The 26530-nt window shown below is 39.0% G+C and overlaps 2 protein-coding genes across 14 annotated transcripts; one reads left to right on the top strand and one right to left on the bottom strand.

The window, feature by feature from the left end:
- The first annotated feature begins 158 nt into the window (after positions 1-158).
- On the top strand, positions 159-16266 carry LOC124176248 (D(2)-like dopamine receptor). 10 transcript variants are annotated; one of them, XM_046557249.1, is made up of 6 exons: positions 10445-10697; positions 11884-12067; positions 12393-12590; positions 12814-12910; positions 13062-13221; positions 15666-16266. In XM_046557249.1, exons 3-6 carry the CDS (start codon positions 12488-12490, stop codon positions 16065-16067), a joined length of 762 nt encoding a protein of 253 aa, XP_046413205.1. In that variant the 5' UTR covers positions 10445-10697; positions 11884-12067; positions 12393-12487; the 3' UTR covers positions 16068-16266. The 10 variants fall into 10 exon arrangements, with proteins under 10 accessions (XP_046413199.1, XP_046413202.1, XP_046413204.1 ...); XM_046557243.1 differs by lacking the exon at positions 10445-10697 and adding an exon at positions 159-639 and having other exon boundaries at positions 12393-12910; XM_046557246.1 differs by lacking the exon at positions 10445-10697 and adding an exon at positions 10141-10176 and having other exon boundaries at positions 12393-12910.
- Positions 3957-25756, bottom strand: LOC124176246 (serine/threonine-protein kinase SMG1). 4 transcript variants are annotated; one of them, XM_046557235.1, is made up of 16 exons: positions 25637-25756; positions 24810-25100; positions 24498-24721; positions 24118-24370; positions 23841-23970; positions 21832-23179; positions 21579-21735; positions 20968-21496; positions 20634-20821; positions 16664-20509; positions 16306-16579; positions 9825-10087; positions 9195-9471; positions 6691-8572; positions 5664-6611; positions 3957-5502 (listed from the first exon to the last, which is right to left on the bottom strand). In XM_046557235.1, exons 2-16 carry the CDS (start codon positions 25061-25063, stop codon positions 5318-5320), a joined length of 10758 nt encoding a protein of 3585 aa, XP_046413191.1. In that variant the 5' UTR covers positions 25064-25100; positions 25637-25756; the 3' UTR covers positions 3957-5317. The 4 variants fall into 4 exon arrangements, with proteins under 4 accessions (XP_046413191.1, XP_046413190.1, XP_046413189.1 ...); XM_046557234.1 differs by having other exon boundaries at positions 24810-25116; positions 25637-25698; XM_046557233.1 differs by having other exon boundaries at positions 24810-25116; positions 25253-25670.
- Positions 25757-26530: the final 774 nt, after the last annotated feature.

Raw genomic sequence — 26530 nt, 5'->3', positions numbered from 1 at the left:
TTCGGTTAACACATTTCATTCGGCTGGAAGTCGTCAGAAAATTTCGGCAATTTTTCGAACGTCTGACAGCGTTGTCCGCAACTCGTATGGCATTTCCGACCGATCAAGAATTGCTTCCCAGCGCAGTGCGGCGTCAGTCGTTTCCGACGAGGCGTAGAGAAAGGTTGCAGGTTGCATTTGAAAATAGAAAGAATCAGCTTCGTTACCGTTCTTTGCAAAATTTACTACGACCTTTTTAGCACTCACTCGGGGACATTAAACATGTTTTTTCGTGATTTTCATACTTTCACAAAGTTGCACGTAACTTTTTCGGAGATAGCAATTTGAATTTTTTAACTGAAAAAGTCAGGAAAAAGTGAAAGACTTATATTTAAGAAATCGATCGATCATGCCTTTTGCTTAGCAATTGCTTAACGGTATGTGAAAAGTACAGCACTCTCGATGTGTTAATTAAACCTTCAGCTTCCCAATCGATTTTCTCACCAACAATGTTTTCAAATTTAAATTGTCTTGTCTTGAAAAATTTGTCTTGATACTGTGTGGTTCTGATTGTAAGAGAAAGCGCAGTATTCGCAAGCCGGCGGTCAATTCACGGGGATAAAAATCGCGGAGTGTACAGTGATAGTGAAGAATCTTGTCGTAAGTATTTATAAAACATATCTGAGGTGTACAAAAGTATTTTTTAGTGATTGTATTGTCTTTTGTTTGAAGGCGACGAACTAATTTTTTGTTACAAGCATCCCGAAAAATATTGAATCTTCACTTAAACAAAATATTCACTTCAGTAATTCCAGGTAGAAAATTAAGTTTGATTCGAAAAATGTATAATTTTTGTACAATCACAGAAATGATAGAGTAGGAAACGGTATTTGCGCATGTTGACGTTGAGCTCAACATAGTTTTTGTCGGTACACGCACTTTTGTCATTGTACTAATCGTAACATCGTCTGTTTTAGGTAGTCAAATCTTTTGTCTGTTTCAGCTAATCAAAATTTTTGTTTTTTCTTCAGTTAATGAAACCTAGGCTTTCGTCTTTTTGAGCTAACCAAACTTTTGAACTATTTCAGTCACCTAATCACACCTTTTGACTGTTCCAGCTAACCAAACCTTTTGTCTGTTTCAGTTAACTAAACATTTTGTCTGTCTCAGCTAACCAAACCTTTTGTTTGTTCCAGCTAATCAAATCTTTTGTATTCCCGATGAAACTTTTTTCATCAACATTTCAAGCGATTTATGCTATGATTTCCGGCATCATCAATGAAGCCTTGATAAATTATGTTAAAATCGAATTGAATTGTGTAAAATTTCTGATCGGAGAAGTATCTCACCTCAAGTGGCTTGAAAGAGTATCTTTTTTAAGGCAAAATATTTTCCCGATCAGCAATTTTCATGGCACGTCCCAATTCGATTTTTGCAAGACCTATCAAGGGTCTATTGACAATTATGAGGATTGTAGCAGAAATTGATCTCGATGTTGGTAACATAAGTTACATCGGAATTACTTCAGTTCGTATTTCCAATGCATCCCAATAAGTATTTCCGACGTAACTTAATTCTGTGACCAACATTAGTTTAGGTGTTTTGAGGATTATTGTGTATGAATGATGCGATTGGTTTATTCGTCGCGTACGGAAAAGTGCTTGTACAGAGACTTAATATAGGTCAACGTGTTGACTATCGAATATGCTATTAAAATGTAAATCTTGTTTTGAAAAATATTAAGCAAATTCATTCGTCTTAAAGAATTCGTCGAAAAGTAGAACCGATGGTGCACAAATCAAATGTATACGTACGGCTTATGCAAAAGTGACAGCCGTATGAAGACATAGTATAAAAACTTCAATTTCCACTTTGTCCCCTTTTCAGAATTACGTCGAATATTGAGAGTAGGTAATATTAGCTACATGGTATTATTAAGATATTGAAAACAATGAAGTGAAAAAAATGATAATTGTGTGAAGTTAAGTGATCGTGCGATTAATATTGCTTGGAATTAGATCTTTTTTTTTGTTGATTGGCTATTTTCTACTCTTTAAACAAAACTTGAGTTGTCTACTGCAGTGTTTCTCTGAAAATTTATATGTAAATATTGTATTCGATACATCATTTTGGTCCAGTCCAAAGTTTCACCTTGACGAACGGCAAATTCGCATTCGTAATGGATCACCGGGCTAGTCGAATTCGCGGGTAATGTCATAGCGGCAATACATGCGCAATATAGACTTTCGGCCAACATATGTACAGCCACCACTGGCCAACACTGAAACATAATAATATTGGAAGTGTATCTATGTATGTACTTGACGCGTAAAAGAAATTATTCGATAAAATATTGTTTTTTTCACTCCGTTATTTCAATAATTCGAACACTACCAGACCGTCTAAATCTATATTCTAATCAGTTTCAAGTACAGAAGAGCCGCGTTGGTTGAGAACAAATCATTTGAATGTTATTTTAAATTTTGTCATTCGAATAACTCGAAAGCTACTGGCCCGAACAGATCCAAAATCTAATAAGTTCCAAGTTAAGAAGAAGCGCATCGATTTTATCGGATATGAAATCAATTGGTTGCACTTACGCTTATCCCGCCGTTAATCTGATAATTACTGGATAGATTCTGGAGACCTCAAGTCGTAGCGACCTTGAGAAAACGGAACTTTACATTTTCGGAATGTTAAAAAACGGCAAGTTAAAAGACGATCACGGCTTGTATTTAAATATCATCCTCATATAGAAGCTGTTGAAACGATTTCATGCAATTCTCGCTACGAAAGCTCATCGACCTTTTCCAACATGATCGTTGCAATTCCGGCAAATAGATTCCTAAGGACTCCATGGATACAAATTACCATCGAGTAAAATTTACACACGTACAAGTAAGCATCACTTTATTTACTTATAGCGTGCATAGTGGAAATATTGTGAAAACAAAACTTACATATAATTACGATCAAAGACAAACAAGTTTCCTAACATAACTTAAAGACCTATGCGCCTAAAAAAAAAATATATTCTATCTGTAATGCTCAAATGATAATTTGGAAGTCATTAACCTCATAATTAATGACAATTATGAGGATTCAAAAAATGAGAGATACGCGCTGTCTGTTAACCTTTTTTCGACGAAAGCAGGGGTAGGGACTCGTCTCAAACAATGTAAGGTTTAGCACCCCTACATTTTTATGCAGGGACGAAATCATTTAGCAGAGCTGTGTTGTCATGTAAGAGATTGTCTGTGATATTTTCAATTATTGTAATTGGAAATACTTTCAAAAATAAGGACGGGAATGACTGTGTGTAGGTATTTACAAAAAAACATGTCGTTCACATATATTTATATTTATTGACAATTATTGTATCAGAATCAGACAAGTATTATTCATTCGTTTCTAAGTTGATGCATGTGAATGAAAAAAATCAGGATTGATGTCTGAAATAACAGGTGTTATAAAAAAATTATATGAGAAAAAAAATTATAATAATCGAAAGTAAGGAGCAGGAAAGAAGTGACAGGATGCACGTAGCTATTATCAGTTCATAGCAGTTACTGTGTGAAACACTTTGCCAACAAATGAATCAAGTGAATCTCGGAGATATGGTTCGAAATTTTGAAACTGTGTCATTGTTCATACATCGAGTCATACGTAGTAGGAAGTATATTGAGTGTAACTAACTACTAAATGCTGGAAACGATCAACTGAAGATTTCATAGTCATGTACACAGTTGAAAAGGTTTAAAATGGTGCAAAAGTAATGCAATTATTCCGCTTGAGCAGCTAATAAGAAAATAAAATTAAGATTAGTTTGCTACAGTCTTACATATCTATGGACATAGTCCGAGTCACAAGATTTAGAGGCCACAGACACGTGCCGCCAGGAGTTGTAGACGAAAAACGAGTCAACAGGGCGGGTAACTAATTCTACTTAGAAAATAATGTTAACGCAATGGACTGAATTTAAATGTTGAGAAATAGATTATAATTTTAATATAATTCCAGTACAGGTGTAAAGACTTGATGAATAGAAATTAGACACAAGGTTTTTCCAAGTTATTGTATTATTTCTTGGAGTACCTGCAGGTACACAGATGTCAGACGCCTTTACATTTGCGAGACGGACTCTGATCTCCGAAAGTGGATATGTGAACCTTGGTTGCCGATTCAATCGCTAAGAATGCAATTTTGCTATGATAACTGTGTCAGTTTTGAAATCATTTCATTATTTTCATATTCAACGGAGAGTAGACCACATTAATGTTTGCTATATGTGATATTGTTTCATGTATGAACTACACGATCCTTCACTCGGTCTCACGAAAATGTGAAATATAGTACAGTTCTCTACCGCGCAAACCCAGCAACCAAGGTACCCGCATATCAGAAACAAAGTACAAAATACACTGAATTCGTACTTTGGTAATAAAATACGCGATGTCCGCGACGAATATAAGATAGACCCATAATATTCAATGCTGGCTGTCGTGGAATCATTTCAGCATTCTGCTCGAGTGGTTCCTATCCATACGCCCCATAACTACTTTACTAATGTAAACACCTTACGGATTCTACTGCTATCTCAAAAATTAGGATTCTTCGTTGACATGCACACAATAGAATGGCGCGTAATTGATTACAGCCATGTGGCAACTTAATCGGCTGTGACTGCTATACACCAAAATGTTTATAAAGTTATATATTTTTAAATTCGAGCCTAACTGTTAGCAAGGCTGACGAATCGAAATTGACAATATAGATGGTCAAAATAGTATTACTTTTACTTCATATACAGGTATCACATTACAGCATAAAATAAAATAAAGGCCTGTGTCATATTATATTGTTCATATCAGTAAAATTTATGCCAATAATAAGCACGCTGCTTTTAAATCTGAACCGTTTCGGAATGATATACTGCAACCTACATATGAATGATCCTGATGCTTTCTCAACTAGCACTCTGCCTTCGATTTAGGAAAGAAACAAAATACATTATAAACGGAGAATGGCTAAATCAAGACAATTGGTATCTTGTGAATTGCGGTAATGTGCATGTTATTTTGAGATAACTATAGAATCCGTACTCAAGGATGTGTTTAATTAGCTTGCGAGATATTTCGATTTCGGAAGCACGGTTCAATCTGGTACCGTATTTCACGATGGACGATGGTACTCCCATGGTTGTAAGAGAAGTTGCCAGTTAGCCATGGCCACCAGATCAGGAGGTGACCGTTTGATTTTGGGTGGGGGGGTACATCTTGATGTACCGCGCGAGTCGAGAGTAGAACCAGCGGCGCATACGCGCCGGCTCCTATACGCCTCAGACCCACGGTGTCCAGCCCTCGTACAGTAGAGCCAGGTTCTCCGAGCTTTGGGCCTCCCGAATCACATACTCTACCTGCTCGGCCGGTGTGTACCGTCGTGACGGGTTTGCGTCACGCCCCTCAAGTTTCATGCGAACTCTGCGCCACACGTTCAGGGCATATGCGTTTCTCTCTTGCACAGCTGCGAAAGTGTGAAGACTTCATTACAATTTCGAACAGACACATCAAATGAAACAGCAAGAAATTTGACAAACTACATATACGAATATAATATGTGAATTTTGAAATGTAGAAATGTTATATGTACTACGTGACAATGGAGCCATGACAATTAGAACAAACCTTTGCCAGTTGTAGGATCTCTAGCCAACGGAACTCCTTTTCTGGGACTGAAGCATACACTGTCCTGTCTCACCAGTTTTGCCTTCTTGTTGAACGGTACTTCCTTGTCAGTCAGTTTGGTTGAGTTCGCAAAGTTGAGAAGTTCGTCATAAAGAGACGGTGTTTGCACCTCCAATTGCTCTAATTCTTCTCGTATGGAAAAAGCATTCAGTGGGTCGAGTCCATCAGATTCAAGATCTTTAACTGCTGATGAAATTCTTTCAGTAAATGAACGATAACTCATAAGATAGTCGCGCAGTCCGGGAATATTCTCTTGTTTTGCCATTGTCTTCAACAAGCCTCTCACATCCATCATTAGCCTGTGGTGTTGACCAATTACACTTTGTAGACGTAATACCTGTTCCCTGAGTGAATCATGTGCTGCATAGAGTAATTCTTGTTTTTCCTGCAATTTTTTCTGAGTTTCCACAATCACTTCTGAAATTAGCTTCTCTGCCTGCCTCAGCCAGCTAGCATCGACGTTCCCATCCAAGTGCAATAATTCTATTAAACTCTCTTCCATTGGTGTAACACCTGTCGTTAAATTAGCTGTTAACACGCAACTCTTTTCCCAATTCTTGATCAATGTCATAAAATTCGAATCATTCGAAACACTCTCTGACGTTCTTGTTCTGAGAGCTTCATAGTGAAGTATAGAGTTAGAGGTGTTCACAACCACTGCAGCTAAGTTATGCTGGCGGGTAAGTTTATCCCATGACGTTGCCACTGCATTGTCAAATGCAGCCATTACTTCACCCAGTGCCGGATTTGCACCTGCTGCCCATTTAAGGCGCTGTCCTGCACTTGATACCAAATTCTGTTGTTGTTCCCTTGCCTCACATACCCGGGATTGTAGATTCGACAATGCTGCAGCGGTTTTTCGCATATCTAGCATGAAAGTTGGACGATCTGAAAGGATAAAATAAGTTCGATGAGTTCTGGTTATGTAAGTTAATGATTGTGATTGGAACAAGAAGTCAAAACTCACTCAGAGGTCCCATAGGATTTATTGTTGAACCGACTATGATACTATCCTCATGGAGCCAATGATGGGCAGTCAAATGCAATTGGATTCTTTGAACTGATGCTCGTGCGACATCCACTGCCTGTCTTGCTAATCTCACACTCTGCTTTTTCCTCCAAGAACTCTCAAGGGAGCTACTAGAAGCACTGGCCTGCGCTAAGACTGAGCCCGTAAAAAGACCTCTCTTCAACGATAAGTCAACAATTTTACGACAGAGTTCTTCAAGTGATACCTTGCTCTCAGCGCCAATATCTCTCTGTTCTATTTCAGTCGTTACGTTGAGTCCCATGCGCTGTAGCAAATAACACAAAGCAATAGCCAAGGTTTGCGTCGTAACACCGAGTAACTGCCTCGAAACGTAATCGGCTGTAAATGTTCTAACAGGTTTGTTCAATCTTTCGTCATCAAATACATTAGCGGGACCACCCTTGAAAGCGGCTCCAGTGTCACGGCACATCGCGAAAAACTCGCGTATAGTCTGAAGTCGTTTTATCAAAAAGATATCTTCGATTACTTGGCGTGCCGCATCATTGAATATCGGTGAGGCCATTTCCTTTGCTTCTCTTATTTGATCGATCTTTTTCCAGCTAGTGGGAATATTCAGTGTACTAAGGGTAGCGACCAAAGCATTTCCCTCCATCTGCAATTTCTCAAACAAACCATTGAAGCCCATCAGTAGCATCTGACCAGGAGTCAAGCTCTCTTCTTGATTTGGGTCGCGGAGCTCTGCTGGTCGTGAAAGTAGGGTATCAAATCTTTGCCGTATACTGGCAACCAAGTCACGGATACCAGCATGTGGACTCTCCATTTCCATAACAGTAAACCTGAGATGCATCTCGAGCTGGGCGAGTATTTCTGCAGTCGGAAGACTGGTAGATACAACATCCTCTATTTCACTGACCATTACCATAACAGTTGGTTCCTCTGTAACAACTGTCTTCATTGCCTCGGGTAAAATGATGGTATGAAAATTATAGTTCAACTCCTGTAAACCTCGGTATATGGAATCAGCACTCTGCAGACATTTGAGTATTAGCGGAATTTTTGGATCGTTATTGGATTTGTGGGAATCAGGGATGAGTGTTACCAGTTCGGCAACAAGCGAGGACATCAAACACATCTCATCCAAAAACCAATCACCCTCTCTGGATGTAAGATCCACCAGGCAGTCGCCAGCGCATTTAGCCGCGCCCTCCATCATAAGATATCTTTTGTTTAATGCGCACAGAGCTGTTATATTTACGCACTCCAGAGCCTTATCTGCCCCCTTTTCACGTCTCAGAAACGCACCAACCTGTAGTTTTGAATCAGTATAGGCTTTCTCTACAATACCCAATACACCAGGTAATTCTTCAACCACCATTCGTTCACATGCTTTTTTGAACCTCTCGTTTGCATTACTGAGAACTGATTGTAACTGATATGAAAACGTCACAATGTGCTGTACTTGGGGATTGTTTGCTGTTATTGGGGCAAAGCTGGCTTCAAACTGTGACATTACCTCGTGGCAGACCTCGACTGAACGGGTAGATAACAATGTGTTAGACCACGCATGATAGGCGACAGACCTGTGACGCGACATTATACTTATGGGGTAGAGGCTGCATATAGCTGAATATTGGCTAAGAAGGTCAAGACAGTTCCGTATCAGTAGCGATTGTTGGGTAGCTAACTGAGCCAGTTCATTTTCGGATTGTTCGCAGTGAATAATCATTTGACTTTGGCCAGCGTTCTGTAGAAATTCCTTCACAAGATCGAAGACGAGATGGTCCTCAGGGGTTGTTGGGACTCCAACCTCCGCTAGCCACTGTCCAAGTTGAGGACCTCGAACTGCACTCAAAGCAATCTAATAACAAGTATACAAACACATGTTAATCAAGGTGTTGGACTCCTGCATTCAGTAAAAATCCAGGTATCCTCTCAACAAAATGTAATCGCTTTTCGAAACTAAGAAAATTATATATTCTCGTCATTATTTAGAACTAAATATTATTACTTTCTCTACTGACTGAATTTCATTCATACTTACTTAAGGGGAAACTTGTTTGAAATTTTAAACGAAAATCGGTTTTTTAATCCTTACAAGATTAAAAAAAGTCGTATAAAAAATCCGTTGAGGAATTTTTATGTTAATATTGTATGCATTGAAAAAAAGTTTCAACCTCCTACGATAGACATTTATGCCCAAGGAAACTTTTTAAGAAGATTCTGACCACAGCTGAAAAAAATTCCTCGCTCGTGCACTTTCATTGCAAGAGGTTGAAACTTTGTTTCAAAGCCTACACACTACCATGATCTAAAAATTGCTGAAAGGATTTTTTTTACGATTTCTAGTAATGATTTTCACAATTTCACCTAAGTTTCCCGTTAAATTTTTAGAATATAAAATACGTACAGGATGTATTTGAACGCAATATGATACAAAACAATTTGAAAAATCAGAGTAATGAAAAATTTATTAAACGCACATTGTGCATGTTAATGTGCTTTCCACACTCCTCGATTTTCTCGACCAAACCAGACTTCGCCCGGTCGCGGGCATCCCTTGCCCGCTTGAATGCGGCGTATCTCTTGACAACCGAATAGAGAGCGTGGGTGCGTCCCATGGCCTGAGCCTCCTTCACCAATGCTAATTCTTGGTGCCTGTCCTGTAGTAGGTCTTGGCATTCTCGCGATGCCGCGGTTGTCTCGATCCAGTGAGTAAGATGCCGTCGCAGCAGTGGAAACACCGCCACAAGCTCATCCCTGAGTCCATAACAGTATCAAATTCCAAAATTAGACATTACGACCACATGAGTGATATTCATATAAGTAATTATTTTTTATTATTATATTTATAGTCAAGCTCGTAATTTTATGACTAACGTTGAGCAAATTCGGGCGCAAACTTCATTGCAACATGAATCTTAAGATCTAGCAAAATGCTGACTATTTACTCGCGTCATCGCGTATGATCGTGCAAACTGTTGTCGTAATGGATGTACTCCAATTAAAACCGAAAAAACTTACGCGGCATTATTAGAATAATGTTATTCCCACCAGGGGGTTAACTATGAAGTAGTTAAATAACAAGATTAGGATCTGTTTTGTGGACTGACCTGTTAGCAGTCCATTCTGCGCGCATCTCGGCCGCTCTTACAGTAAACATCGCCGTAGTCATCTCTTTTTCCAACTGCTTTCTCCCTATGCCAGTGCACCTAGCTCGTGCTTGACATGCACCGTAACTTGCGATGCTTGTCTCTGCACCGGCTCTCCAATCCACCAGAGGATCGTAAACGAACGCTTCAAGGAGCGTAAGCAGGGTCTCACGCCCACGTCGCATTACACGAAGCGTGTGTTCGCACGCGAGCCTGAATATACCCTGGACAAGAGCGTAGCGGAACATTATTACGCTTTCGGGACCATCCATTCGCTCAATTAGAATAATTTGATCAGAATCAGAAAAACAAAGTGAGAAAATAATAACGCTATTTCAGACTCCGAGAAGCCGAACGTCGGAAAATGCACTGACAAGTACCAATTTCCGCAATAGTTTTTTTTTAACACTTTTCGTGATCACGAGCCCGTTTACTATCCACAAACCGTCGCATAGTTGTGTAGTACACTACACAGATTGATCGGATTTGTAATCTGGTATTTAGGTGAGAATCGGACAGGTGGTGGTAGGGATGAAACGTTAAATCGCTCGCTGTATTATATCGCAGGGTGATGCTCCAGGTAACGGACTATAACCCCGACTAGTTTGTTGCAGTCGCTCTCAGGGAGAAGGTGCTTTTTTAGGACAGTATTTTGAATACAGAGACAAACGGAAGTGAAAAGAGACGGCAAGACCAATTGAGTTGATAAAAACTACAACAATTACACAGTTTTAACCTTCTCAATTCGCACCGTGGTTCGCACACAAGTACATAAATGGTTTCACATCTCAACTATACACTCCCGGCGTAAATATCTAACACATGTAATATCTTGTATGTGTGTATAATGTGTAATTCCGATTGTATATAAAGCATGAAAATTATCGGAATAATTTCATTCATTACAAGAATTAGTTATATTTCTGAAACGAAGTAAAATAATTTTAGAGCTAAGGGTTGCACTGACGTACAATGCATTTATTTGATCATCGGTTGTTTCGAGGAAGGTAGAGGTGGTGACAAAAAACGTGAGGATAACGATATTGAACCTCGCATTTTGCAATACGCAAAAATGTATACGCGTATAATGTTATGACACATAATAATTGCATTGTCGTTAACGATGCAAGTGCCAGCATTTGTAGTAGATATTCATTATAGCGCTTGAAAGGGGAGGTGGTTCTTATCGGGTCGTTGTTGGTTCGTGCCAAAACATTTTTACGCAAACACATCAACTGATAACCGTTAACCCATCGTTCACCAAATATTGATTGCAACATTTCAGAATATACCTCTTTTCTTCGTCACGCGTTCAAATATTTCTAGTATCCGTAACGGTTTTCGACTTGACAAAGAACAGCTGAAACTGTTATGCAATTTACATACACCAGTGTCATTTCGATGAACGCGACGTTTGGTTCAAACCAAATCAGATGTTCGTGAAAATCTGATTATTATATTTCAAAAACGTTTACTACAAAACTTGCATTTCGTAATCCACAAAGACTATCCTTGAAAACAAACTGAATCTCGAATAAATATTACGAAAATTCGGTCGAAAACCTACGGCTAGTTCATCGCCCGATGGGCCTCATTAATGTTTGACATTGTTATTAACTCAAATTTTCGGCAAACGGGAAATCAATGATTGAATAAATAAATGAATGGTAATTAAAAATGGAATGTACATAAAATTATGAGCATCTGATCGGGAATTCAAACCACGACGCCAATTCCCTTATGCCAAAGGTTGTCATTGCCGCGCTGGCAAAGTTTGAAGATACTGATTTGTCAAGTTTTGAAGTTTCCGAAACCGTACTCACAAATACCTTTTGAAAATGTGGCCCATTACGAACAAGTGGTAACATAAAATACAATTTCTGCAAATTTTTGTGATTCTTGTAGCAAGTACAAGCAATAACTTCAGGTGGCGATGAATGAATATGGTTATAATGATACATGATTTCTTCGTAACAGTATGTCATTCTGTGTTTTGTGTATGTTTTATTCCGTTTTACAGGCGTTCTATCCAGAAACTGTGTTGCTTGGAGGCATTTACCTTGGGATTAGCATCCAGCTAATAGTCGAAAGAAAATTTACACTTCGGGATTATCTTCGGTGGTAGCGTGCACGAAGAAGGAGTTGTGTGTGATCTTAAGGACCTGCACGTGCGCCCAGTGAATTTATATCGTTTGACGGCAAATGTAAATAAGTCGAATAATTACCAAATAATCAATGTGCTAACAGTTTGATGAAAATCCTTTGTTCATTCGTATGTATATTTATAATATATATCATTATTGTGCTTAAAAATGGAATCGCCGTGTATCGTTGGCTCGATTTCAATGAACAACGTAATATCCAATTATGTATACGAATCAAAATTCACTTTCCGTGAATAATGTGATAAAAACAACAAACACCGTAACAAGTAATCACAACATCAACCGTAACACAAATAGTATTGATGCAATGATATTAATATTTCAAATATTGAAACGAACGAAATGTACGAGAATTTTTTCGCAGGTGTAACAGAGACGGCAAAGGACGGCTACATGCATGTCATTCAGTAGCCACATGGTCTGGTCAATAATAGATGGTTTGCTCTTCGTGATGATAATATGTGGGAACGTCCTAACGATACTAGCGATCAGGCTGAGCCGACGTCTGAGGAACGTAACATCGAACTATTTTGTTCTGAGCTTGGCAATTTCCGATTTTCTGGTAGGTCTATCGCTGCCTTACCACCTCGCATTTTACGTTCTAGACCATTTGAGCCATGTGAAAGTCGCCTGCATCGCAAGATTTGTTTTCATAACCCTCGCATGTTCCGCGAGCATATACAACTTGATCGCTATTGCGGTAGACAGATACATATCAATCGTCCACCCCATGAAGTACACGAGATACATGACGAGGCGGGTGGTTTACACAATCATAACTATAGGTTGGATAACAGCGATTGGTATTTCAACCATACCAACATACTGGAATTGCTTTGACAACGCCGGTGCAATTTGCGAGATGGACACTATCCTACCCAGGTACCATAATTAATTTCACTGTATTGTGGAAAGATTCCACGCGAATCATACGCCCATCGTTTAGTGGTCGAGTAAATTTGCGAAACTTATAAGTAAGCGTCAGATTTGGACCTGTAACGGTTTAGTGGATTTTTGCTTATTGTTTTTATAGATATTACACGGTTGCTGTGCTGACACCAATGCTCTTCCTTACGTGGATTGCAATGTTCATAATATACTGGCGGATTTGGAGGGAGGCTAGCACTCATGCTCGAAGATTAAGAGGCAACACTTTGTACAACGACTCAGCGAGCGATTGGAAGAGCGTCCAGGTAAAACAACAACAACAAAACTTGTTTATGTTCATCCGCTGTGAATCACACCCTCTCTGTATGAATTATATACTACCGGCATGTTCCATCTAACAAGACTTGATTATGAAATGAAAGATTCCTCGACCTGTGGTACCAGAAATGAATCCGTGAATTCCAGTGTTTGCGAATGAAATATCGGACATGAGAGGTTTCAAGTCAATATAGTGTGGTCGGATTTAATTTTGCCAGAAAGAGCGGGCGTTGTTTCTGCAGATATCGGTTCTACAGAATTTGTTCCTACGGAGATTATTTCGACAAAAAGTGACGCCTAACTTATTCTAGCTTTCGGGGTGATAGATTAACTTTCCACGTTCTTATGAAAGGATTGCGTGTTGTGGTTACGGAAATAGCGTTACTTATTCTAACATTTAAGGTAACCACAAATCACGTGATTGCAGTTTTCAAACGAATGATTCTGAACTTGTTTAAATAATTTTTCTGTAGAAACGGTCCTCTTCTTATGAGTGCAGCATTTTTGAGATTTTGCTAGTAATGTCTGATTTTAGATAGGGGACACGTATTTTGGAATTAGCAGCTACTAGAGAGATCAAAGACGAATTCAAAGACGTGAAATTATTATTTTTTCTATTTTTTTGAAATACCGTTTTCTTTTATCTCAAGTTTCACACTGATTCATTGTTTTGCATCCGTGGTTAAAGGATTGTGATCATAATTTATAATCGTGATCAAAATTTTTCAATGAGGGTGAGGGACAATAGATATTTGCAGAAGCTGAGATGGAAAAAAAACTTGAAAAAAATGATCATCTTAAATTTTCAAAGAAACAAGAATCTTTTTCCACGTCTCGGAATTCGCATTTGTTCTCACTATCAGCTGCTTATATGCAAAGTACGTGTTCCCCATCCAAAATCAGAAGTTACTGCAAAATCTTTAAAATGACACATTCCACAAGTCGACAATATCAGCATCAACTTCCCCCCTAGAAACCATACAAGTTTTGTACAAGATTTCCTCTTGCATCTCTTTCGGTTTCTGACATATTTGCCTGGGGTGATTAAAAACAACCACCCTGTACCATAACACATTTGCAAAACACGTTTTAGTTACACCTGTAGTAATTCTTAACTGTGTACATTTGATAGCTCGTAGCTCGGCATTAGTGCTTAATTCGAACGAATTATGTCATTTATATCCGGCTGTCTAACATATATCCTTTGAAACGTGATGCGAGTTACGTCCCTTCAATCAGGACTTATCAATATCGTCATCTCACGCTTCACAATGTGTACCTACATACCTATGGGGCTTTCCACACTGAGAAAAAAATACAAGTAACGGGTTGAGGACACTTTTCACCATATCCATATTAATTTAAACCATATTTCACCATATATGCTGAAAATTGTCCTCAACCCGTCACTCAGGGTGAAAACATACCGTTAGAAATGTCATCGTGACCATAAAATTGATAAAAACAACCATATCTTGGGTAAGTCAAAACCAGCAATCAAGGGTTGATGTCCTACACAACCATGCATGTACCATATTTTTTCTCTCGGTACACGTGGAATCGGACATTTTGAAATTGAATTTTTGATTTGCTTAATTCTTTTTATTTCAATCTGCCTTTTAAGCTGAGCATTCCTGATTCTTTCGACATTTATATCTCAATTTGTTCATCAGTCATGGAATTGTAAAAAATTTCCTGGTTTAACTTTTCAGATGGATGGAACTCAAGAAATAAAAAAGATATTGATAAACTCCAAAACACGTTTTTCTCGTCTTGAATTACAAATTCAATAAAAAAATAAAATTTAAAAGTATTATATCTCTTTAAAATCATTAACTTATTTGATTTTTGAATCAAAGCAAACTTTTTTTTGAAATCATGTTTATGTTTTATTTCATTGCAACAAACAGCCTGAAAAGTGATAGTTACTTCATAAATTTTAAGCCAAGTATCATTATGAATTATAGGGATATTATGAAGGATCATTGTGTGGAATTATCAATATGAGCCAATCTCCCATTACAATGATATAAATTATTTATATCTACATTTAATTAAATCAATATATAAATTAAATTAAATTTTTAATTGGTAAAGTCTAATTTTATAAATACGGCATCACTATATAAGATAGGCCCATAATGATACTTGGCATCAAATTCATGAAAAAAGGTGAACCAGAAAATTTAAAAAAAATTATAACCGAAGTACAAATTGGGACAAAAATTTTGAAAAAATCAGAAATCCTACTTGCAATAGGCATATTGTAATAAAAAAAATAAGCAAATTAAAAATTCTTCCTTGAAATATTGTCCGATTTCACGTAGAATGGCCCATATGTATTTCCTAATGCATATTACTCTAAAGTAAATAATTTACAGTATTTGTAAATACTTGTATTCACGAATCTTTATGATAATAATAATTTTAGGTAGTTTTGCTCGTCCTGGGATGTTTTTCAGTATGTTGGCTACCATACCTGATAGTGGCCTGTACGCGGGCTTATGAGTGGCAGAACAAAGCATCGCCAACATTGTACAAAGCAACGTTTTCTCTAGCAATGGCGAACAGTGGGATGAATCCGATTATTTATGCATGGAAAAATGCGAATTTTCGAAAGGCATTCAATAAGTTGTTACATTTTGAATCACCAAACTGCAACGAATTTAATTCAAGCTTGAAGAACTACTTGAGTAAACAGAAGGAACTTAGGAAGAAGGAATTAGGCGGTGTCGATCCTGCGATTCAGGCCGTGGAAAACCACGGAATTAAAACAATATGTGGCAATTACTCTTTCGAAATGGAAGAAACGGCAACAATGACAACTGTATAAATTACCTGTTACCGAATAACTTTTTTAAGAAAATCTATTCGGCTGGATATTTACTGAAATTTATCACCAATCACCATAATTAAACACAAAGTTTGATAGCTCATGGTAATCCTATCTACGCCCTGAAGTGGGACATGAAGGCCAAAATGACAAGGTACACTGATGATTATCAGTGTTAAAATATAACACCTAACAAATATGTATCTACTTAAGAGTAACACATCTCTCAGTCACTCACCTCAACCCCTGTAACTCCAAGCGCAGTCTTGATGTTAGGGGTCATCCTGAACGGAACCTTTTCTGGCACTCGAAGAGTTTTTCCTTTCTCGAAGCAAACGTTGTAATCAATGTGAACAACTTCACCGGTATTCAGGTCTACCAACACATTGTCCAAGTGCCTATCACCCAGCCCAATTATATAGCCGATTATTGACATCACAGCAACCGAGTATGAGTAATTTTTTGTCGCCTGCCACCAGCTGCCAGGATTTATGCTGTTGCACCATATTTCCCTGAGGTGAAAATAATTATTTCAAAAAAAATTATGGTGTAGACGATTCTTGTATTGTTATAACACCATATCAATAACTGCTTACTTAGCCAACAAATCTTTCGGAGTTTCTGCCATCAGCTCTGCTAAGACTTGTTTTAATACTGGCAGTGGCCACTCTTTCCTGTTGTCCAGAGCAACACCTCTTTCTTTTAGAAGCGGAGCTAACTTATTATAAAACAACTCGGAGGGTCTCATCACAGCACCAGCAGCTCCTTTACCAGAGATCACGCTATCTCGTTGTTGCCATCGTTTGTAAAGGGCAAAAAGCGGTGTCACACCATCGACCCACTGTATGAGTCCTGACCTAGGTCCTAAGGGTATAACAGAATAGTGGCGAGCCCGGTATATTCGTTTGGTGTCATTATTCTTTGACATCATTGTGTTTGCAATACCCAAAAATTGCATGATGCGCTCGTCAAGATGTAGATCTTCTAGGCCCTTAAAAAGGTATGTGTATACATGGCCATCTGACCCATGAAATATAAGCTTTTTTGGCTTCGTTTTCGTTGGTAGTATTTGCACATTAATGTCTACTGACTTGATAGTTACTACTTTGTTATCAACTGATAATACACCAGGCATTGGGATACCCGTATCCTTGAGATTTGCCAAAACTGGGCTTATATCTGTCATCTTCAAAGAATAAGCACCTCGTTTGTGGGCCTTTTGCGTAAACTTAGCTTGCAATTGTTTTAATGATAGACCTGCATCTTGTGGTTTACCAGGATTCTTAGGATTCATAAGCTTCTTCATGACTTCGTCGATGTGCTCACCAAACTTATTCTGAAAATATCTTTCGTGTGGGGTTTCAGGTGGTACAGATGTAATCGCCAACAAATTTTCTAGTACGAATATAATTGGTTTGAGAATGATACGGTGTTTTTCAGCGATTAGCTGTTCTTTCTCGTCGGTTGGTAACGACGCGTTTTCCCTTACTTTACGGATCTCAATTTCCAGTTGGGCAAACCTTCTTGTTATCTCTGCATGGTGCTGAACCAGTGTTGCAAGCCACAACTCATCCCAGAGGAGCGTTATCCTTCTCAGTTCCTTAACCAATACTTGTACCTGATTAATAGTGTCTGGAATCTTTTTCGACAGACAATCAACCATCGGCATAAAGCACGAGTTCAAGATGTTTTGACCTTCATCATTACTGCCATAGCGCTCATCTTCAATGAAGTCTAATTCTGTTAGTGACGAAGTTGCTGCGTTCATCGCAGTCGTTGCTGATTCCATTTCCGCTGTGAGCGGATCCGTTGGCGCTATCGTTGTTTCATACCTGTCCCCTGATACTGCACCTACCACTGCAGGAAATGTTATAAGATGTGGGGAATGTTCAGCAACTCGGCACAGTAACTCGGCAACTCGAGTTCGTACGTACGCTTCTGGATGACTGAGCCGTGAGAACAATTGGGGAATGATTTCTTTCCATGGGCAGGTAGGTGTGCTGGATAATCCTGACTCCAGGACACCTTGAAGTTCAAGAGCATGTTTGACTACAAGACGAAGAATTCTTAGTGTGGCAGTGATGAGGGCACATCCATTAGGCTCGCAGCTTGCCAATTCTAAGTATTTGAAATACGCGTTAGCCGAAAGTTCATAGTAAGAGTAGACTCTTCTCTGCGCTTGCCGCCATATCTCGACCAACTTTCCAAGATGTTCAAGGCTGACATTGCTAAGTACCGCAACGTTCCGCAATTGATTCTCAATCATCTCTGACGTGTTCACATCGCTTGTATCGATGTCACCCTCATCCTCTGGGATCGTTTTGTTTTGACTAAGTATTGAAAATATCATATTCACGTCAACATCTGTTGTTCCAAGGGGTAGGAGGGAGCGTATGTTGGCTCGATCTGTATCCACCAACTGGCCAGAATTGGAGTTGTCTACAATTTTGCGCCCCCATTTGTAACACCATGCGGCAAATTTGCACCAAGCCTTAGGTAGATCTGGGCACTGGTTGACGCCAAGCTGTGCTAGCTTGCCGACGATCATGTCAGAGATGGGTATTAGATCTTTAGTTTCACCAAACAAATTATCCATCAAACCGTCATTATGAACTGCCTCGAATTTCAACAATTCCTCAAGCTGTGTATTACTGTTAATCTTTGTATCATCCTGCTGGATCCACTTACCCAGAGTCAACAAGAGTTTCGTCCCCATTTCCCGGAGTCCAACACACTGCTCCCCGTTGACTATTGCTTGTGATATTCCGAGGGCAGTCCCACTGCATATTCTTATGGCATTCTCGCCACTTTCCATTGAAAATAATATTTTAGCTACCTCTTTGAACGCCCTGACATTGTTTTTTGACCACTTCACGTGTATTGGACCATTTAATATATTCGTAGTTAGATCATCAAAAGTAACATTTATCTTTCCATTCACATCAAGAAATTCGTAATCCCCCTTGAAATATTTCACGATTTCACGTTTAGCCAGATTAAAATTACACTCTTTTCTTGCATTCCTAACCACGTTCAAACGTAGACTAGCCAATTCCGTGCAACAAGTGCGGCCTGCTCTCGCAAAGTAGTCTGACCACCATAAAACTTGTGTGAGGATATTTGAATCAAGGTAATTTATTTTATCTGCCCGGTATAATTCAAAGGCGTTGACATTCTTCCCTGAAATAAGAGCAGTAAGACCAGCTGCAGAATACTGGACCATTAAGGCATCACTCAGATATTCGGCAGGCAGACTTCGGAGACTTTCACTCACAGTTTTTTCGGCAACTTTGCGACAATTCTCTATATCTTCATTATGGTGATCCTCAAATACATCATTCTGAATCCTTATTGCAATGTTGGTTAGCGTATTGGTACATTCGATGATTGTCTTGGTACAGCTCCAATTTGTTTTAGCCTCTTTGTCCAGAAGCGTCCAATCTGAGAGCTCTTCAATCAAGATATTTTCGTTTTCTTCGAATTTGTGCAGGCTCCTTGCTTGTTGTGGTACGACATTCTCAAATATCTGTTTATCGAGAACAGCATTAGCTGGATTCTTGAGAACTTCACTCTCCTGAACCTTCCAAGCCTCCAATTCACTCCAATCACTCACAGCTCGATAGCACTTCGTTAGCTGTTCAAAGCAAAATGCAGCCACTTGGACATCTCTGTCAATCTTTGGTGCAGTATTGGTGGTTTCATTGTCAGATTGGCTGGACCACCAGCAACTCTGCTCCACCAATATATTTTTATAGCCATCAATTGCAGCCTCATATCGACTCGCAGCTTGATCGGTTGCAGCCTTCAACCAAGTGAACTTCTTTTCCTTATCCTTAGTGTAGACGTACAATCCCTGAAGCGCCTCAGCTTCACCAAGCTTCACCATAGCCTTGGTTGTGCACAGAACTGCTCTCTCAAACTCAGTGCCCTGAGCATTTTCAGAGTTTGAAAGATCCTCCATTAGCCTTTGTCCATTCCTTAGCACGTTCGCAGCCATGCCAGCATGAAGAGACACAACACATAAGGCCAACCGTATGCGATTTAACCACTCTCGACATGTTGATTTGTTTGTGTGGAAGAAAGTTCGTACTGGTTTAGAAAGTGGTAGCAATGCCAGTGCACAACCCTCACTTGCGTTATGGATTACTCGTTCCAAGTGTTCAAGAAACTCTATCAGTAACCTGACACGATTATGTTCGTGCAGGGAGTACTCAAGCCCACGCTCATCTTTTCTTGTTACTTCTGTATGGCAAGATATTTCACGGGCTAGTGTTTTCAACGCCCCCTCAATGGTGGTAAATGTTTCCTGAGGTTTTCCAAGTGGAGTGCGAAGCTTGTTGCCAACACAATGCTGGGCAGCTTCGAAACCACCCCAAAATAGTAAGAAACTTCGATTGGCTAATGCCATTTCGTAAATTTTTTCAATTGCTTCGTTTTCGTGCCTGTGAATGTGAGAAAAAAAAAATAGAAAATGCACTATTTCAAATACTGATGAACGTCATCTCATGGAAAAATATTCAAACATTAGGCTGTGCTATTGCTTAGTCTTAAAATGGAGAACCTTACACAGATGGCCAACACAATGTGAATACTTCAGAAAGTGCTGTGGCATCAAGGTGATATTCTTGTAGTAGATAAGCCATGAAAGTACGGAAATGTTGTGCCTGCATCTCGCCGTTACTGTTACCTCGCATGTGTAACCGCTGTGATAATACCAAGGATTTCACAGTGTACCTATTGATGGTCTGAGATTTCTGGAATTTTATAGAAAATTCAGCATTTCCATGTGAAAAAAAAAAACTTCTATAGGTATTATGTACATTTGATGGTAACATGGTGTGCTAAATATTTTCCGGTCTGAAAAAAATATAACGGTATGTACATTTTGTTTTTAACGCACCTTTGTCTCTGACACCAAGCAGGCTCGATTTAATTTTGGAATAACTATATCAAGTGGAAGGTTCATCAATAGTTGAGCATATTTTCGATGAACATTCGGATTGTGCGATGTAAGATGTAAAATAGCCAAGTCTATGATATCAAGGTAAATTTGTTCTGGCCAAAATATATTTTTCACACTTGTGAGGACTTCAAAATTTTTGCCTACGGCCAGACTAATATCATGATTCGTTGTGTACCCACAACATATAAGGCTTGTTAAAATATTGTAACACTCCTCAGTCTTGTTTAAAATTCCAATATAATTTTCAGCCTGAATAAAAATCTCCTGCGTCCAATTAGCCAGAAGGAGCAACACTTTATTTGAAGTTGTGCTCTTGAAAGTCTTTGCAATTAGATGAAGAATAATAGAAAGATGGCCACTTGTTGGCGATGTAGTAGGCACATCTAATGTTCCAGGAAATATGTCTTTTGGTCGGTTTGTGTTCGTACCAGATATCAATACAGAACTTGAAACAAAGTGGTTGTATCTGAAAATAATATACTTAGAATGTCAAAAAGTAAATGGACATTGACAATAGATAGCAACTTGCTTGTATTCTCTCAACTTACCTTGAGCAGTGCGCGTAGAGTAAATAAAGCACTGTGTATTGGAGTAGTGAACTTCCCATAGCCAACGCATCATCATATGGCCGTAGACGGATGGCCAAGAGTTCCAAAATGCTCGGTTTCAAGGCCCACATACCGATTATAGAATTACTCGCATTTGCTGGAAAATTTTCATTAATGGGTTGTTGCGCCAATGTGATTCAGACGTGTGAAGCCCAGTTGACTATCAATAGACTGTTACTGTTATTTGACTCACCAATATCAGACAGAGCACGAAGTAGGAATATAACAACAAGCTCACTGTCTTTTCTCTTATATTTTACGTCAAATAAAGGATTTTCCATTACCAAATCATTAGCATTACCCACAATCAATTTGTAAGCAGTTTCAAGATCGGCTAATATGTATCTGTATGCTTCTTGAAGCAGAGGAATATTTTTGAGACTTAAAAGGCTGCGATAAACGCCGAGACTTGCATTTTGGATTGGTATAGAGTTTCTAAACCTCAGCTGTAAAAGAACAGAGGTCTGACCAAGCAGTTTGTGGACCAATTCTAACGGCAGGTTCGCAGAAACTTCTTTGATCACTTTGCCAATTATGTTAAGTGTCGAGACGATGGTGTCATCCCAGAATGTGTTGACCTTTTCCAATTGCAAATCTATGAATTTGTATAAAAGATCGTGATTCTTTGTTACACGACTTTGAAGATATCCAAGGAGGAGAAACGCACATTCGTTGGCAATAACAATTAACTCCTCTTTTTCCACTGATAAATCTTGGGTCTTTTTTCCCTTTAAATCCGTAGACTTTAAAAGGTTTATCAACGACTGTTCCTTCTCCATTGATAATATTTCCTTCTCCGAACTTATCTTAGAATTTTTTCTATCGTTTCTTTTACCAACATTTAGCGACTTGATCATTTTAACAAGACTTTCTTCATTAATATCATCTCTACCAAGGTTCCTCAGAAGTATTTCAATGTTTTTTTGTGATAGGTTCATGCTTCTCATTGACCGTGTTAAACTTTCAGTATTTTCTCGGGTGAGTCCCAAGTTATTAACCCATGCTTCATTCCCGTCATCGAGCTCCACAGCCTTAACAACAGTTCTTAGCATTTTTGATAGAGAATCCGTTAAAAAAGACCACTGAACACTCGGCGTGAAATTCGGGTTCAGGTGATCGGATATGCTTTTAGTGACTGTATTAAAGACAGATATCAACGAAGTTATTCTGAGAATACATTCCCGAGGACTAGGCGATACATCACCTCCAGGGGAACTTGTACCCGATCCTGGTAAGGTTAATTCTTCGTCATAGCTTTCCATATCTTCTAAAAATTGACCCAACAGTGTCAAACTGAACTCGAGATCACCGATCCAAAAATTGCGCAGTTTTTGTAAGCTTCGACTGGCGTATGCAACTACTTGTTTTTGCTGTGTTGAGTCAATGTGCCAACCAACAAGGATGTCAACAGTGTCACGAAAGTGGTTGGAAAACGTTTCTGGATAGGATTCAGTGAGTAGAAGGATCGCGTCCACAGTAGCAGTCAACAGATCGGGTCTATCAACATTCTCCAGGGTTGACTGGAGCTCTGACATCATGGGCTAAAATGATACAATCAAGTAAGTACTGCAGGAATAAAATTCATGTACTTATGTAGAACATTTATTATAATTTCAGATTTTTCATACAGAAATCAAAGTGGTTCTAAGTACTCAATATTTGACAGTGACGAAATTAGGAGGCTTTAAAATTGAGAGTATAAATATTAATTTACATTGCAAAGCAACTCTAAGACATGTCTAACTTTCCATTAGTAATAAAGGTGGCAAGAGTTTTGTTGGAACAAAATTTCCTGACTATGTCTGCCAAAAATTTGAGTATTGTCTAACCTTTTGCTACAAGCATTTACGAAACATTGAGTGGCTTTTATATTAAATATGCAAATTGAATATTATTAACAACAAGTTTACCTGAATTTACAACACGTATTACAAAGCTAAATGATTAAGAGAATAAAAACAAGTAAAGAGCATGTTTTTTTTTCAGAGGAATGACGCAATTCTCATACTTTACGTAATTGACGAAATTTCCCGACTATTCCCAGTTTTCGCAGTCTTTCGCGACTCTAATAAACTTACAAAACTACTATTGATACTTTTGAATCGCCTTTGAAATTTTTATCTTATTAAATTCATAGTTGATTGTGCGGTTTCACAATTTTTATGAAGATCATACATCATGTAACATTACGCTTGTACTTACTACGGAAAATTCCTTCAGCTTAGGGGCTTGGGCATCTAGTTTGAACGTTTCAACGAAAGACTTGATGAGAAGACACTTGACATCGTCATTTCTCTCTAGGGAATACTTATTGAACACCCATTCCATGTATCTAAAAATAATTTTTGCTCACATCAGAGTTTCAACCAGTCCCCCTTTTTCGAAAAAACCTTTGGGCTTTGTCGATCATTTTTGAGCAGTAATTGTTGCAGATACATTGAATTAATTGCCAGTAGTAACTGAGAAACTGAAGGCCCACCGTTTAAAGTCTTGATCAACAACGTATCCAACCCGACCCAGGCATCTTGCTGCCTGTTGTTTTGCCTCTAAGCCTGGACCCGAGTGTAGAGTGTCTAGAAGGCTTTCGCAGATCAAATCCATGCTTCGGCGTACGTATCTCTGGTTCTCTGGGGCCACCATCACCTCTCGCAGTTGCTTACAAAGTCCCATGAAATTGTCGTAGTCATCCTCACGACATAAACGCCTAAGCAATTTAGATATTCTCGAATCTTCTAAAAACATAATCACCATAGCTTTTAGTCATGTTGTAGCTATTGACCCAAACTAAAACTAAGTAAATATTATGACAAAATAGGGTGGACATCGCTTATTCAATTGACTGATCTAAATGTAACTTACCATTTCCTCGTTTGTCATCGTAATATTTATTGGGTGAGTTATCTTGGTTTTTCAGCGGTTCTTGAAACTTGGATCTAGACACAGGATGGTACCCAGCCACAGAGTTTGATTCTCGATCGGAAGGGGTTTTCTTAAACGCTCTACCCCTCGATCCGCCTCTACCTCGCTCTCCTGTACTTCCGCCACGAGCCATTCGATACTCATTTCGTGCTCCACTGCTGGTTCTGAAATACACATGTCGCATATGTTACTTGATACCTGAGACAAAGCAGTTTATTAAAAGGCTATCACATTCTTCTCTGATATACGTGCCTTGATTTAAACCTGGTGATGGCTCGATCAGAAGAATATCCCAAAGTTGAGTTTCTCTGGCAGATAAAAAGAGCTTGGCGTTGATTAATCGAGTCACCAGCACTATAACCAGGAAGAGTATTGTTGTCACCGTCTCCGTCCCCTTTTTCTTCGTTATTACTGTCAGAGTTTCCTACGTGCTCTTCCCGTAGCTCAGTTGTGACTTTGGCTCCACGTAGCTTGGTGCTAGCGTTCGCGTTACCACAGCTATTCATCACATCACTCTACCGTTGGTCGGCATGACCCATAGACCTGAACGACGCAACCTCTGGGTAATATTTACAGCCCTTAGTATATTTGAATAGGATTAGAGAACATTAGATATTGGGGTTGGACGTGATCGAGAGCGGCGACTGGAGCAGATTGCCAGTCACAGCTTGTCTAATTATCTCCAAATCACTTGCAGCGCACTCCAGTGATAGACATTGGACGCGTGCGTTCAAAGAAACGATGAAGTTGTTGGTGCAAGTAGCAACGGCCCCTGTTATTCGTGGGCCTTGCAGGTCGAGCACGAACCAAAAGACCGATATATCGAGACTTATCTCGTGAACCGAGCGTTGTTTGCGATGCTGAAACTTGTATGTTCTGGCACCTTGATTCTATATATTTTTTATAGTCTTTCTCTTTTTAATAAAATTTATTATTACAGATGTTGTGCAATCGATCAGTCGTAAACGGCGTAAGCACAAGCGCACAATATGATAACTGACGCCAATTTAACACCCAAGAGTGTAAAAATTATTGGTCAAAGAGCTATTGGTGCACTACGCCATAACGGCTATACTCACGTATAAGTCACTCTCGAGTCGCGACCACGGTTTTATCGCGCTCGCGACACTAAAGCATTAAACGCTGACTTCGCGTCTTTCTTTAAACTTGTTTCAACTTTTTCAGCATGTAGCTTCACGTAGTTACTTTTGTTTACGTAAAACGCATATCCGGTCCGTTCAGTCCTGCCATCTTTTGCTCAGCTTGAAAAAGAATGAAAATCGTTACTCCCACCTTTGCCGTTTCTATAGCAACAGTTTACAGAGCCAATTTCAACTTCACTTGTCACGCATCAATCCGGTGAACTTTTGGCACGTTCGTTTAAAGTCCTGTATCACGTTACTTATTCACCGGAGCCGTGTATCACGGTTGCGTTAATTGTATACAGCTATTAACTTTATCGAAAATCTGCGATATAGTTCGTTAAATTGGTCCTTTTTAAATTAACGAAGATTATCGATCGAGTCCCCGTAAGGCGGGTCTCTTCGCCGCATTTCGTTTCTGTCTTCCATCTCTGCTCTGAATTCCTATTAGTTTTATTATCCGTCAGAGAATTCGACTGATTGCTTCTCTTCACAATGTGAGTATGGCATATTCAGGCAAAACATGATATTCTCCCGTATTTTGATATTACCTGCATCTCATAGACTGATATGCCAGCTATATTTGTTCAGGAGTTCAAATAGCTTAAAATTGTTCCTATTATTAATTAATAATCACTGGACAGAAAATAAGTGATAACGATTATTCCAGTATTCTGAATAGCCACCCCCATGATAAGATAATTATAGCCAATTAGAAATATTCCAGTTCAAGCAAGCACATTGAACTGTTAACTAACAGGTTCAACAGAGATCGAGATCAGAGTCGAGGACGTCGTGGTGGTGGTAACCGAGGAGGAAGCCGAGGATCTG

The sequence above is a fragment of the Neodiprion fabricii genome, chromosome 2, assembly GCF_021155785.1.
Source record: "Neodiprion fabricii isolate iyNeoFabr1 chromosome 2, iyNeoFabr1.1, whole genome shotgun sequence".
Lineage (NCBI taxonomy): Eukaryota > Metazoa > Arthropoda > Insecta > Hymenoptera > Diprionidae > Neodiprion > Neodiprion fabricii.
Note: the sequence above shows the minus strand (reverse complement) of the source record. Positions and strands in the feature narration are given on the sequence as shown.

Excerpts from the sequence above, each read along its gene's own strand:
- LOC124176248 (XM_046557243.1), top strand. The coding sequence starts at position 12,426 with ATGTCATTCAGTAGCCACATGGTCTGGTCAATAATAGATGGTTTGCTC. Across the intron at positions 12,911-13,061 it reads ATGGACACTATCCTACCCAG|ATATTACACGGTTGCTGTGC; the intron begins GTACCATAATTA and ends TTGTTTTTATAG. Across the intron at positions 13,222-15,665 it reads GCGATTGGAAGAGCGTCCAG|GTAGTTTTGCTCGTCCTGGG; the intron begins GTAAAACAACAA and ends TAATAATTTTAG.
- LOC124176246 (XM_046557235.1), bottom strand. The coding sequence starts at position 25,063 with ATGAATAGCTGTGGTAACGCGAACGCTAGCACCAAGCTACGTGGAGCC. Across the intron at positions 10,088-16,305 it reads TTGGAGTTACAGGGGTTGAG|GGTATATTCAGGCTCGCGTG; the intron begins GTGAGTGACTGA and ends GCTCTTGTCCAG. Across the intron at positions 8,573-9,194 it reads AGCACATTAACATGCACAAT|ATTGCTTTGAGTGCAGTTCG; the intron begins GTGCGTTTAATA and ends ACTTGTTATTAG.